Source organism: Capricornis sumatraensis, chromosome 15 (genome assembly GCF_032405125.1).
Source record: "Capricornis sumatraensis isolate serow.1 chromosome 15, serow.2, whole genome shotgun sequence".
Classification (NCBI taxonomy): domain Eukaryota; kingdom Metazoa; phylum Chordata; class Mammalia; order Artiodactyla; family Bovidae; genus Capricornis; species Capricornis sumatraensis.
The window spans coordinates 49,504,582-49,518,671 of NC_091083.1; the positions used below are offsets into that span (position 1 = coordinate 49,504,582).

Sequence of the window (14,090 nt, forward strand, 5' to 3'; positions counted from 1 at the left end):
CTTTCTCATTCTCTCGGCTGGGGTTCCTTGGTTTAAGAAGTGTGTTTCTATTTTTAATAAGCTTCTCAAACACTTTTTTAGAACAGAGATAAGCTAGAAATAATTTTTAAAGATTGACTTATGTACTGATTTTGATTGTATCAAGTGCAGTACACTTGCTCTCTCTGCTTCCCCAGATGTCTTTGACAAAATTGACCCAAGGTCAGAGAGATGGCAAATAGCAGAGTACATCGTACACACTCATTCCTCTCATGAAGCTTCCTTTTAATAAAGATGTGAAAAATTTTTAAAAAGCTGTGAACTAAGAAAGATTGTCTTCTTTCTGCAGGGAGAACCTTGCTAGTGACATGTACCTTATATCACAGATGGACAGTGACCAGTACGTGCCAATCACCACAGTAGCTAACCTGGACCACATCAAGAAGCTCAGCACCGACATGGACCTGATTGTTGAGGTGCTGAGATGTAAGTGGACTGCAGTCCAGGCTGTGTCGTCCATGGTCCAGACGGCATTTTTCTGGCCAGCGTGACACTTAGAGGCACAGCTATTGGCGCTAAGGACTCGACGGCAAGTGGTGCCTTTGTCACCCTCCAGACTTTGTGACAGTCTGGTGAGGTGCACGTCACACTGGGCGTCAGTGTGCTGTGGAACCACAGCCTCAGGCGCATCCCAGGTTATGGGTGCTGAGAGTCGAACGGGCTAGCGGGAAGAGTGTGAATGAGAGGTGCAGTCGAGCTCTTCAGGGTGAAGGAGTGTGCATGTGAATCAGCATGCCCTGTCACAGGAGTTCTTTCCAAATTCCTGCTTCCTGCTGAAGTACTGGTGATATATTATTGTGTTGTTCCTTAACGGCAAATTGTGAATGAAGTTATTTCTTGGACATTTGGCAATGTCGAAGGGAAGTTTCACGGTTACTTCAGAGACCCATGGGAATTCAGGAAGGGTAGATATTTTAGGTGTGAACTTCCTGGTTCACTTTGCAGATGGAAGTTCCACAACTTTACCATTTTATTTGTTTTTAAAAGCCACTGTGCTGCTGCTGCTGCTGTTGCTAAGTCGCTTCAGTCGCGTCCGACTCTGTGCGACCCCATAGACAGCAGCCCATCAGGCTTATTTTTTTTAGTTTTCTTACAGCTGAGATTTGAGGGGCATGTATATGTATGCAGTTTGAGAAATGTGATCTATATTTAAGTCCTTATTAGAAATATGGTTTGCAAATATATTCTCCCAGTCTGTGGCTTCTCCTTGTTCTCCTAATAGTGTCTTTTGAAAAGCAGAGTTTTGAATTTTTTATATAGCCCAGTTTATTAATTTTTTTCTTTTATGGATCTTGCTTTTGGTGTTGTACCTAAGAAATCTTTGCTTAATCCAAGGCTGCATTTCTGGGGTTTTCTCCCAGAAGTTCGTAGTTTTAGGGCTTACACTGTTAGGTCTGTGGTCCATTGTCAGCTGATTTTTATGTGGTGTGGGCTCTCTACGCCCTCACATGTGCATGTGCTGCCGTTCCAGTCCATTTATTAAGAAGGCTCTGCTTTCCACAGGGCACTGCCTTTGGGCCAGTTGCCAGGGTAAACTCCCTGGTGGTTTCTCTCTGGGCCGAGTGTCTGTCCTCCATCTATCTGTCTTGATGCCATTGCTGTAGCTTGCAGATGGTACTGGCTTCACTGTGTCGTCATTCTTCGAGTAGTTGTGAATCTCCAGCTTGGTCTTGGCTCTTCTAAGTGCTTGGCATTTCCATGTGATTTTCAGAAATCGAAATTTTGATTTTTCAAAAGGTTCTATTGGTATTTTTTATTTGGGCTTCATAGGCTGGATTGGAAAGTATTGTCTGAGTGTTTCAGAAGAGTTTGTACTGTAGAATAGGTGTTATTTCTTTCTTAATGTTTGATAGGATTTTCCAGAAACCTTGTGAGCCTTGAGCATTTTTCTCTCATAGACCCTACTTCCCAGACGTGAACTTTGGTGCTAAGGAATGTTTCGATTTCATGTAGCTTGTCTAATTTATTAGCCTGAACTTTTTCATAGTATGCCCTTATCATCCTCTCAAATTAGTGAACCCATCATGAAATGATGATTCCACTCCTGAGGGTAGTAATGCGTGTCTGCACAGGGGTGCACAGCTCTGGGCCCTGGTTGTGATGTTGCTGTGTGGTGACCTGAGTCTGCCTGTGATAGACTCTCAACAGAGTGACTCCAGAAAATAAAACCTAACAAAAAGGAGATAAGGTAAAAGCTAGTGAAACCTGAGTTGGGCCTGTCCCCGTGCTGGCTGGCAGTGTTGACCCTTGTTTCGACGGTGGACTCTGGTCGAGGAATATCCATCACTAGGGGAGGCTAAGGGAAGAGTGTTTGGTAGCTTCTCTGAGTTCAGAATCAAGCTGTAAGGAGACAGGGGACTTATAGAAAGGAGAAAGGCTTTGTTTTGCATTGTAATGGGCTTGGGATGGTTTAAGCTGTGGAGGGTGTATGTCACAGAGTTGCCTCAATTGCAGCTCCTGCAAGACTCCCCAGAGCCCCTAAATGTGACACATGAGATTGGTCTGAACCTTTCCATAGTTTATGTTTTAATTGTCACAGATTTGATGGTTTCCCCATTGTGTACAGCTTTCTTTAATGTGCCTGGGAATATGGTCTGATATGTCCTTGTGGAGATCTCCATCAGATCGCAGTGGAGTGCAGATAGTGGATTTATTTTAATATCTGTGTACTATCCGTTTCTCTTCTCTTTACAGCTTTACCTTTAGTCCAAGTGGATGAGAAGGGAGAGAAAGTAAGGCCAAATCAGAACCGTTGCATAGTGATACTACGCGAGATACCTGAGTCCACCCCTGTAGAAGTAAGTCCTTTCTCCTCAGAAAGACACTTGGATTTTTGGAGGCATGTTTTTTCCTTTGTTCTGTGGTTTTTAGGGAGATGTATCCGAAACCAAAAATACATACTATAACGCTTTTTCATTACATTTTACATTAAAAAAAAATAGAGTTTATGGTAACTTTAGTATTTAGAAGTTAGAAAGAAAAAAGGTTTCAATAGTTACTCATTTTGAAGTAAGAATAGTAAACCACCAAGTTGAGACAGAGAACATGTTCATTTGAATAACTCTCAGAGCAAGTGTTTTCACAGTGAGGGGTGCTGTGCACACCCATGTGGCTTGTACTCAACTTGAGCCAACATACCAGTGTCCGTGTGTTTCTCAGTCTAATTTGGTGGTAGATTTTTTTCACTGTAAGTCATATTTTTCTATTTCTTTGTGCACCTGGCAAATTTGGGGTGGGCCAGGTGTTTGGGGTTTTACTTGCTTGGGTACAGAGTATTTTGTATTCCTTCCTGTGCATGTTTCTGAGCTGTTTTGTGACTCACTTCAGTGACTTGGACCCGTGGAAGCCGATTGGCCTCACCCTGGGCCAGTGTTTCCTGAGGGCTACCTGTGGTCCCGTGTGAGCTCCGTTTTCCGCTCTGGCTGCTAGAGACTCTCCCTGATCCTGGAGAGAGCGGAGGTTCTCTCCATTCCAGGTTATTGTGTCCTAAGTACAGAGCTCTCTGAACTCTGTAGCTTTGTACTAGGCCTTTGCCCACCCTCCTGACACCACATCCTAGAAGCCCCACCCATGAGTCAGGCACTCTTAGACCATCTGTACCTGTTCTTCTACGGAATGCTATCCCGCACAGCCCAGGGTACACTGTCTGAAAGCCATTATTTCATATATTTTGTTTGTAATTATCTTATGTGGGAGGGTAAATCTGGTTAGTGTCAAAAGTTCAGCTCATTTTTTGATTTCTTAAATTATCTTTCTCCCACTCTAAATTGTGTCATCGTTAGCCTACTGGTATTTTTCCGTTAATTTAATTACTGGTCTCTTGGGGTTTGGGAGAACTGTCAGTGGGTTGTGACCTTATTTCCTGTCACAATGGGATTGTAATTCTGGAAGCTACTTCAAATGCCTCAGCCACCTGGAGAGAGAGCCCTGGACTTCGATGAGCTGGGGTTGTCTTTTCAGCATCTGTCCTTAAGAACAGGCCTCATGTTTCTTTAGTGAAGACCAACGGTGCACAGTTGAGAATTAATTTCTAACTTCTCTGTTTCCTGTAGGAAGTAGAAGCACTATTTAAAGGAGATAACTTACCGAGATTTATAAACTGTGAATTTGCCTATAATGATAATTGGTTTATTACATTTGAAACAGAAGCTGATGCACAACAGGTAAGTTCTTCCTTGTGCACCCCTGCCCCATACCCCCTGTGAAGTGCAGTTTACCAGCACTTTGCAGTCAGTACATGGTAGGGCTCAGTGTGGGCACAGGGGTGACGATTGGCTATGAGTTCAGTTCAGTCGCTCTGTCATGTCCGACTCTTTGCAACCCTGTGGACTACAGCATGCCAGGCCTCCCTGTTCATCACCAACTCCTGGAGTTTACTCAGACTCATGTCCTTGAGTCGGTGATGCCATCCAGCCCTCTCGTCCTCTGTCGTCCCCTTCTCCTCCCGCCTTCGATCTTTCCCAGCATCAGGATCTTCTTCGATCTTTCCCAGCATCAGGATCTTTTCCAGTGGGTCAGTTCTTCACATCAGGTGGCCAAAGTATTGGAGTTTCAGCTTCAACATCAGTCCTTCCAGTGAACACCCAGGACTGATCTCCTTTAGGATGGATTGGTTGGATCTTCTTGCAGTCCAAGGGACTCTCAAGAGTCTTCTCCAACACCACAGTTCCAAAAGCATAAATTCTTTAGTGCTCAGCTTTCTTTATAGTCCAACTCTCACATCCATACATGAGTACTGGAAAAACTATAGCTTGACTAGATGGACTTCTGTTGGCAAAGTAATGTCTCTGCTTTTTAATATGCTGTCTAGGTTGGTCATAGCTTTTCTTCCAAGGAGCAAGCATCTTTTAATTTCACAGCTCCAGTCACCATCTACAGTGAACCTAAAGTACAGGGAAATCCTAAATAGGTGTGTGTGTGTGTGTGTGTGTGTGTGTGTGTGTAGACAGTTCTGTAGCAGTGTGCAGAGCATAGGCGTTATTTTCTAAGGACATGTAACATGGGCAGCCCAGGAAAACTGGTTCTGTTCTTATCTCTGTGCAGAGAATGATTTCAATATTTGGAAAAGCGTTTGGGAAATTTGTGCCTGACTCTAACGTTGCCTGGGCAGCCTTGTGTTATGAGGTGCATGAGAAGGCACTGAGGAGCCCTGGGGGAGGCGGGGCATTCAGATGGCTCCCTGCCGTGGAAGGAAGCATCGTGTTCAGAGGAAGCACTCGCCTGTGTAGAGGAACAGCCGTGGAATGTGAGGTGTGCATGGCGAGACCGCAGGGGCTTCAGGAGAGAGAGAGAGAAGAGCCTGAAAGACAAGTTTTACCTGAATGGAGGGAAAGAGAGGGACCAGGAGAAGCAGAGTGATGGGAGGTGAGAGAAGGCAGGTGTGTGGATCAGGTGCCAGCCACCTCTCCAGCCCCCCACCAGTACGGAGAACACGGCCAGCTTGGGGGATGCAGAGCCCTCAGAGCTACGTAGGAGAACTTGGAGATGACCAAGGAGCTGTCTAAGCAGTGACTTCTGAACATTGCAACCCCAAGCCATGTGATTCTGAGTGCCCATGGCATTATTACTAGGAGCTTGGTGTTCTCCCAGGTGAGGACTCTTGGCGTAGGGTCTGTGAAATGCTGTGTGCTTTCTGTTAATGCTTAAATTATATACAGATACTGCTTGTGAGAATTTTTTTCCTTTTTTCTCTTTAATGACGGGTAATCAATTTATAACATCATACTAATTTGAGAATTTGGGCTAGGGGCTCCATAGCTCTTACCAGATCTTTTAAGGAATCCATGACCCAAAAAAGGTGAAGAATCCTTGTTGTAGGTCTCATCCACCATATTCTACTACATAATTGCTTACTTGAGGTACTGAATTAATTGTAGGTTCATCTTATAAGATTAACACAATGGTATTATGGATGATTTTGTCCTCAGGCTTACAAGTATCTGAGAGAAGAAGTCAAAACCTTTCAAGGAAAACCAATTAAGGTAAGCAAGACCATTGGTTATGCTTTACCTGCAGATCAGTGTCCTTGAGTATTCTATTAATAACAGAAACTTCTGTGTTTTCACATAGGCACGGATAAAGGCGAAGGCAATAGCTATAAACACGTTTTTGCCAAAGAATGGCTTTAGGCCTCTGGACATGAGCCTCTACACCCAGCAGCGCTACACGGCGTCGTTTTACTTACCTCCAGTCTATAGTCCCCAGCAGCAGTTCCCTCTGTACAGCCTGATAGCCCCCCAGACGTGGTCAGCGACACACAGCTATCTTGACCCGCCCTTGGTGAGTCGGCCTTACTGGAGCTCCTGTCGCAGACCCTTGGCACGCTAGGCAGTAGATGCCCTCCTCTAAAGGGATGCCAGTTCAGATGGTGGGTGATAGAGACTTTCCTCTAAGGGGAACGCCAGTTCAGATGGCTGGCGATAGAGACCTCTTCTAGGGGGATGCCAGTTCAGGTGGTGCGGTCAGATGGGCCTTCACGCTCTGTGGGGGGTTTTCAGTCACTGGGAGATAAATAGCTGCAAAAACTTGAAGAAATCTCTGATGATGCAATCCCTATCCTTTGCCCGTTTGCCTCCCTCCTGTCGTGTGTGTCCTCTCCTAGCTGTGTAGCCCTGAGAACAGCACGACATGTGGTCATGAGCTGTGGGATAGCTGGGCCCTTCTGAGCACAGAAGGGGTGCAGTGGGGCGTGGTCTGAAGGGGAGAATGGGGTTTCCTAAGCTTGTGACAGTCCCGGACAATGGAGGACGGATGGCAGGCTTCACTGCACATTGCTGATGCTCTGTTTTTTGCAAACTAGGACTGTGGCAGTGTCCATCACTCTCAGGTGAATGGTTGCTCCAGAGGAGGCCTACTGGGTGCTTTTGTCTCTGGGCTCTGGTTGTGTTTGTCCTTCACCTCCGCATCAGTCGTCTGGACGAGTGGCTGGTCCCTTTGGTCTGGCTGGGCCATGTGAGGCCCAGCAACTGCTCTAAAACAGGTTGTGTCATTGTGAGCAGGAGTGGCGAGATGGGGCCAGTTAGTTCTCAACAAGTTGTGTTACCAGCTGCCTTAGCAACCAGTTTATTTTTACTTTAACTCTTGAGCACAGTTACTTAAATTCCGTAGTTTTACGTGTAAAATTGCACATACGAAGTGATTGATCTCAAGTGTTCTCCCATGATACAGTCTTCAGGACCTAGTTCTGCTGTGGTAGGTATGTTTCTAAGTACACAGTGGTTCCACAGAAGAACTTCAGAGATGCTCACACAGGTCTCACTGCATCTTTCTCCCTCAGAATTTCCCTTTTGTTGGTTTCATTTTCTTTTACAATTTTGAATGATTTTATTTTGGTCTTGAACTGTTTCTAGTCATCCTATTATTATAGCTTTCGGTTAGCTCTAGTTAAGAGGAATCGCCAGCTTTTTGACTCTTCCTTTCATTTTAATGTAGGCGGGAACTGGGTGGCACTTGGGGGTTAAATGCCTTGGATCAATCAAGGAATGTTGTTTATACAGAAAGTGTTTGAAACCACAGTTCAGAATCCAGAAAACTGGAGTGATCCCTCTTCATCTTTTTTTAAAAAGAACCATTTCAACGCTAAGTTTTATCTTATTTTTATGACTAGATTTTTAAAAAATAATTGGCTGATATTTAAAATTCTTCACTTAAGCTATTTTACATTTTAAGATTATATTTAGTATTGTGTCTTTTAAGGGCACTGTGACCCTGTTTAATTTTTTTCTGACATAATATGTTAGTATATTTGTATGTAGTATATTACCATGAATTGTGAGTTGGGACATAATTATGAATGATCTGAAAATACCATGATACTCAGAGCCTCTCAGAGGTCATGATTATGACACAGATCCCTGACTGTCCCTAGGATTGAGGACTCTGATGGATTTTATTGAAGTCACCAGGAACAAAGAGTTGCTGGCTTGGTGTTGGCACAGTGGGGGTGTTGGCCTGGGCACTGGGACTCTGGAAACGAGCGAGTGGGTCCCGTGCTCTGCCTGTGCTCAGCGAGGGAGGTGGGGGTCAGGGGGTGGGCTTCTGGGCAGATGCTCCCTTCCATGTGTGTGAGGCAGATTCCCGGCGGTTGCTGTGGGCTCTCAGGACACCTTGGCCATTGGCAGTCATCCTGCCCAGCGCTCTTCCACGTGGTGAGTGCTCCAAGTGTGATGTGAACATCCGGTACCAGACTGAACCAACCTGAAGTCTGTTTTCTAGGTAACACCATTTCCAAATACTGGATTTATAAATGGGTTCACGTCTCCAACCTTCAAACCTGCCGCATCTCCTCTGGCTTCACTCAGACAGTACCCTCCGAGGAGCAGGCAAGTCTGTGAGGGGGAAGGCTGCAGTCTTTGCAGGGTTGTAACAGGAGGTTGCCACCACACTGTGCACTGCCAAAGGCTAGCAGGTGCATGTGATCACACTCAGTGGTCACACTCAGTGGAGAGGCTGTGTCCTGCTCACTGCCAGTGGGTGTGACCAGCAGTCCGGCCCACTGGGGTGAAAGACTCAAGCATGGAGCTCCCTGCCGTGTGTGCCCCAGCACCCTATGGGGACGGGTGCACTGCCTCTGTGTGTGTCTGCTTTCCATTTGGATGTAGCTGCAGCCACGCGAAACATTGATGCTGTGTTTAGGTTTGCTTTACCAGATGTGTCAGGAGCTGACTGCTTAAAGTATCATTGCTGATATTTTCCCTAAGTAGAGAGCAGACTTTTGCTCAGCCATTTCTGTATTGGCACACCTGTTTCCTAACACCGTGATCATTTGGGAACTGAGTGTGCACAAATGTTTCATCTGCAGGAATCCTAGTAAGTCTCACTTGCGCCATGCCATCCCCAGTGCAGAGAGGGGTCCCGGACTGCTGGAAAGTCCTTCCATATTTAACTTCACTGCTGATCGCTTGATGAACGGTGTGCGCAGCCCACAAGTGAGGCAGACGGCACAGCCGCGAGCTCGGCTCCAGAACCCTCCGGCCTTTGCCAAGAGAGACGTGGGGCCCGGGCGCGTGGAGCAGAGCAGCTTTGAGTCCTCCCCGGGCTTAGGCAGAGGGAGGTGAGTGCTCATGATTTCTGTTGGACGGGTACTGTGGGCACTACTTAAAACTATTAGTAGTGTCAAACTCCATGAATTTAAATGTCCCTCACAGAAAATCAAAGGGAAGGCTATAACTATCCAAGGTCTTGTATAGTCACTCACAGGGTTGGTTACTTTTAGAGCAGAGACTTGACTGGTCCCATCTTTGTGGTGACAGGACACTGTTCCATGGAACTGAGGGTGGGCCAGACCCTTGGTCCTGGTCATTAACGTGCCGGCCCTGGCTGGGCAGCTGTATGGATTATCAGAGCATGGAAGCCATCAGGGCAGTGAAGTGTCTTGGTGCTCTCAGGCCTGCATGACATCCATTCGGAAGGTGGGGTTGTTGCTGGGCTTAAGCCGAGTTTGGGGAAGGGCACTGAAGCCAGTGGTTTAGACCTTGAACCTTGGAAACATGCCTTGGGAACCATGGAGTGAAAGGCTGGCAGATGGGAGAGGAAGCCCCGTGTGGTTCAGTGGAGTGAGGGCTGGGGGCTTGGGAGTGGACCAGGCTCCCTGGGCGCTGTGCCCTTGGATGATCAATCCAATGGATCATCGTTGCTGGTTTTTTTTTTTTTTTTTCTTTTCTGCAATTCACCTTTATAGCTCTGTGTCAGATTTTACACACCTTGCCACTCCAGCTGAATGGATATTCAAATATTCATATCATAACAAAAATTATAAATGGGAAAATTATTTAAATCAATGTTTTCTTTTATATCCCTATCTAGACCTCAGTTTTACTTCTTTATTATAAAATTTGTTTTCCTTATAAGATTGGGATTTTAGACTCTAAAGCCATCTATAGTAGATTACAAAGTTGTGAAGACTGAACGTGCACATGCTGTGCTCAGTGAAATCTGTTTCGAGTGGAAAAGGTCACAGTCTGCTGCTTTCCTCTTCTCTAGGAAGAGCTCCTTTGGTTATCGGAAGAAGCGGGAGGAGAAGTTCACAGTGAGTACCTCGGAGCCCTGCCACTTTTGCCTGACGTTTCAACCCCACTTACACTGAACAAGCATGAGGTTTGATGAAGGTGTGATAAGGAGCTTTTAGACATGGTCCTGCGGTTTTCTCGCCATGTGGTGTTGGCTGGGTGATAATGGCCCCTTTCAGTGCTCTGAAGAGGAGGTGATGGCTGGTTTCCTGAAAAACCCCTGACTTCCCTGTGCAGCACACAGGTGCACCCAGGGGCGGCTTGCATATGTGTGGTTTATCCACAGGCATCCAGATGGGTGCTTTCTGTATGGGTAACCAGGTAGTGTTGTACTTTGAAATTACTGGGACCGTGAGTTTGGACAAGCAGAATGAACTCCTCCCACGTAGGAATTGGCTCGTCAGTGTTTTTCATTCAAAATATTTAACTCTGTACCCACTGTGTGGAAAGTATTCTACACAGTGCCTTCTGTAGCTTACAGTCAGGACAGACCCAAAATCAGTCAGTGATGGGCATACAGGGGTGACTGTGTCACTTAGTGACTGCACAGCTCTCCCTCTAGGTGGCTCTGCAGCGCTCCGATGGGGGCGAGCACCTGCCACTGTGGGCGCTGTGCCTGTGGACGTGGGCTCTCTATACAGAGCTCCTCACCTGGAAGCTGGAGAAGACCCTGAGACAGTTCTCCATCAGGACCCCAAGCCATCGAGTTATGCGCTCCCCCTACAGGACGTAGCTTTTTATTTGCCTAGAGTTTAGAAAGTGCATGTGGGTAATAAGTGAACATCCTGATTTTACCATATTTGTCAGTTCAGTCTAGTTTTTGGTGACTCCTTTGGTAAGGCAGTTTGTGTCGATTGGTTCCAGTTGGAATGCATGAATTTCTGTACATTTAGACCAACAGAACGGGCATCTGTCTCTTGAGATCCTGGTCACCCCACAGGAGTCATCCCCCTGCTCACTGCATCATCTCCAGGGGGAAATGTATCCCATAGCCATGCCAGTCTCGTTCTGTGTCGTGTTCCTAATCTGTGTGTTCGTGCCTGGAACCACTCAGATGCCCACGCACGTGTAGGTGTGTGTATTTGACAGTGAGCCTGTTGGTGCAGTAGGTGTTCTGAGCACCTGAGAAGCTTAGAGGCAGGTGGCAGACATGAACTGGAGGCCAGGCCACACTCCCTGGGACCAGGGATGGCACTCATGCCTCACCTAAAGCCATTCAGACTCTAAAAATGTTCAAACGCTGCCTCTTTGGTCCTAAAAGCCAGGTCTTCCTTCCTAGAAATGCTCGTCTTCCGAAAAGCTGGGTTCACCTCAGAAACGTGCAGAGCTTTAAAGTGAAGCCTCTGAAAATTGGTTTGAGGTGAGCATGACCCAGCGTGTGCTGGGCTGCAGGGCACAGTGCAGCCTGGTTCGGAGGAGGGCACGCGCATAAGCATAGTTGGCGGCCTGTAGGCACCAGTGCCGCAGAGGAGAAGGCCAGAGCTCCAGCGCGTACTTGGGCAGTGGTCAGCTTGATTTCATCCTTGACCTGGGCTCCTGAGCTCTACCACAGTTTCTCTAGATTTTACTTCTGTAGAGATGCCTGTTGGTATTAAGTTTCTGGGAAATTGTGGCCTTTCCTGTGAAGTAAGCCCCAGGAGGGCATGACTTTCCATCCAAGTAGCCCACCATTCAGCTAAAAATACCTGTGTTCTCCCCAGTGTAAGCTCACGTCCCCTTTCCACCTCATCTCTCTTAGCTCAGGAGCTGGGTGCTCAGAACGGCTGCTAGTAGGCTGACTAGGAGCGTTCCACTAAAAAAACATCACCGCCTTTCTCCTGAGGTCTTGGACTTAAAAGTTTTACTTGCGTATCATGCTGAGTTTACATTTTTGAAGTCAGGGAGTCTGATAGAATCTCTTGTTAAATACCATGCTTTTACATGCTGATTAAAAATACTAGGAGTTTCAATAAGTTAATTTTCAGGTAACTAAAACCCCCCTCCCTTTTCTATTAAACTTTTTTTAATGGAAATCCTTGTGAAATTTCTAACATAAGTTGTACAGAGTTAAGAGCATGATTTTTGTTTTCTTCTACTTTCTCCTCTTATAATTTCTTAGATAACAGAACTTGTGTGGAGGTGAATAAGGTTAATGTCAAGATGCAGGTTCTCAGGACTTTGCTGTGTCCCACTGGTCTGTGTCAGCTGCTTGGAGATCTCGGTGTCACACACACCCAGCTCTTACCGCATGTTTGAGCGTGGCTGGCAGAGCCCTGCGGTTCCTTCTGCCTTTTCAGCTCCGCTTTCATGGGTGAAGCTGCCTAACCAGGTGACCTTTGATAGGTGACCACATTGGCAGGGTTGAGGACCTCAGAGACTAGGGAGGTGTTTCTGAGACCCTCTTGCCCAGCTACCCTGGGCAACTGCACCGTGTTCTTCTCTTTCAGAGGAGTCAGACTCAGTCTCCAACGCCACCCAGACCGCCATCCCCCAGCTTCGAATTAGGCCTGTCCAGCTTCCCCCCACTGCCTGGGGCAGCAGGGCATTTGAAGACAGAGGACTTGTTTGAGAACAGGCTGTCTGGCTTGCTCGCAGGAACATCCAAAGAAAGGGTAAGATGTCCGAGCCTGATGCTTGCTCTTGCTCTTCACAGGCGTGCTGTTTCCACATGTGGAAGAGGCTTGTGGAGGGCAAGTGATGCAGTGACCTCCCAGGTTTTGAGCGGCAGGGTCAGAGAGGAGCCCTGCGCTGCTGGGTTATAGAAATGCAGGTTGCGTCATTATTCTTATTTTTTAGGACCTGCTTTCATTTTACAGATCAGCAGAGTGAAAAAGAAAAATCTGAATCATGCCAGAAATAACATGTTTTGAATAATCTACATGAATGACTAGAAGCCTAAGCAACTTTACTGTAATACGGTGCGGGGGGGCGGTTGGTGACCTCTGTGGGCTGCCACGCTCCTAGGGGTCACTCCTTAGCAGTGACTCCATCCTGGGGATGACGAGCACTGTGGGCACCAGGCGCTCTCTGTGGCTCTGCTGCCGGCAACAGCAGAGGGACTGAGCTGCTGCCAGGACCAGGGTGAGGGGCCGGAACGCCTCGCCCAGCACCGTGCTGAGCTCTCGGCCTGGCTCTCACCACCATCACCCCTATGCCCTTTCCCCCTCCCACCATCGCCCCACCTGCTGCCCCCTGATCTAAGTCAGTATCCCCAACTCTGGGTTGGGGAAGGCATTGCCTGGCAGACCCCATCCATAGCATCTGGACCTGGGGAAACCTGCAGAGACCGTTAGTGCCAGGCAGGGTCACGGTACCCTTTAAGCCAGGTCTTTAGTTGTCTCATACTGGTGTGTGATTACTGCTCCTGTTTGTAGCCTTCGAGATTGAGAGGATTCCGCATTTTATTTTAGAGAGAAGCACTTAGTTAACTTGATGTCCCCTGCGCGTCACTGTATACCTTAAAACTCCAGATAGTGATGTCTGAGGTGTCAGTGTCCTGTGGAGTGATGGCAGAGTTGGTGCGGCCAGTCCTAGCTTCATGTGGACCCCATTCCCCTCGAGGTGGACAGAGGAACAGGACAAGCAGGCTTCTACCTTGTTTCAAAAATAGCTTTAAAAAAAATTCTTTTCACTACTTTTCTTTTTTTTTTCCATTTCAAGTTTGTGTGAAATTTATCTTGAGGAAAGAAATGCTGCTTTTAAGAAGTCTGAGCCTGATTCTAGCTGGAAGGGCCCGTGTCACTGCTTCTCAGCAGAAGACCTTGGTGGCGTGTAGGGCCCTGGGAGGCCCAGACAGGACCGGTTCTGACAGCACAGCAGCACCGTACATGCCCCGGGCGTGAGGGAGCTTTTACACAAAGGGGGCATTTCCATGCCCGTGTTTCCATCACCCTTGAGTACAAAATCGTGAGAGATGATGGTTCTCATGGCCCCTGGGTTGCCATTACCACCTCCCTTGTGCCTAGGTAGCCATTCCCTCCTCCAGGAGGAGGTATCTGCCTGACCCAGGGATTGAACCCTGGTCTCCTGGGTGGGGAGGGCAGTGCTGTTTCCTGCAGAGTTCTC

At 47.2% G+C, this 14,090-nt stretch overlaps 1 protein-coding gene across 1 annotated transcript in view; it reads left to right on the top strand.

Annotated features, from left to right (window-relative positions):
• The window catches only part of LARP4B (La ribonucleoprotein 4B), a 57,533-nt gene that overhangs the window by 38,450 nt on the left and 4,993 nt on the right, over positions 1 to 14,090 (top strand). The window contains exons 6-14 of the mRNA XM_068986986.1: positions 329 to 465; positions 2,734 to 2,837; positions 4,092 to 4,202; positions 5,967 to 6,020; positions 6,109 to 6,318; positions 8,254 to 8,360; positions 8,840 to 9,091; positions 10,021 to 10,066; positions 12,473 to 12,637. Coding sequence (XP_068843087.1) covers positions 329 to 465; positions 2,734 to 2,837; positions 4,092 to 4,202; positions 5,967 to 6,020; positions 6,109 to 6,318; positions 8,254 to 8,360; positions 8,840 to 9,091; positions 10,021 to 10,066; positions 12,473 to 12,637 — 1,186 coding nt within the window. The remainder of the gene's footprint in view (positions 1 to 328; positions 466 to 2,733; positions 2,838 to 4,091; positions 4,203 to 5,966; positions 6,021 to 6,108; positions 6,319 to 8,253; positions 8,361 to 8,839; positions 9,092 to 10,020; positions 10,067 to 12,472; positions 12,638 to 14,090) is intronic.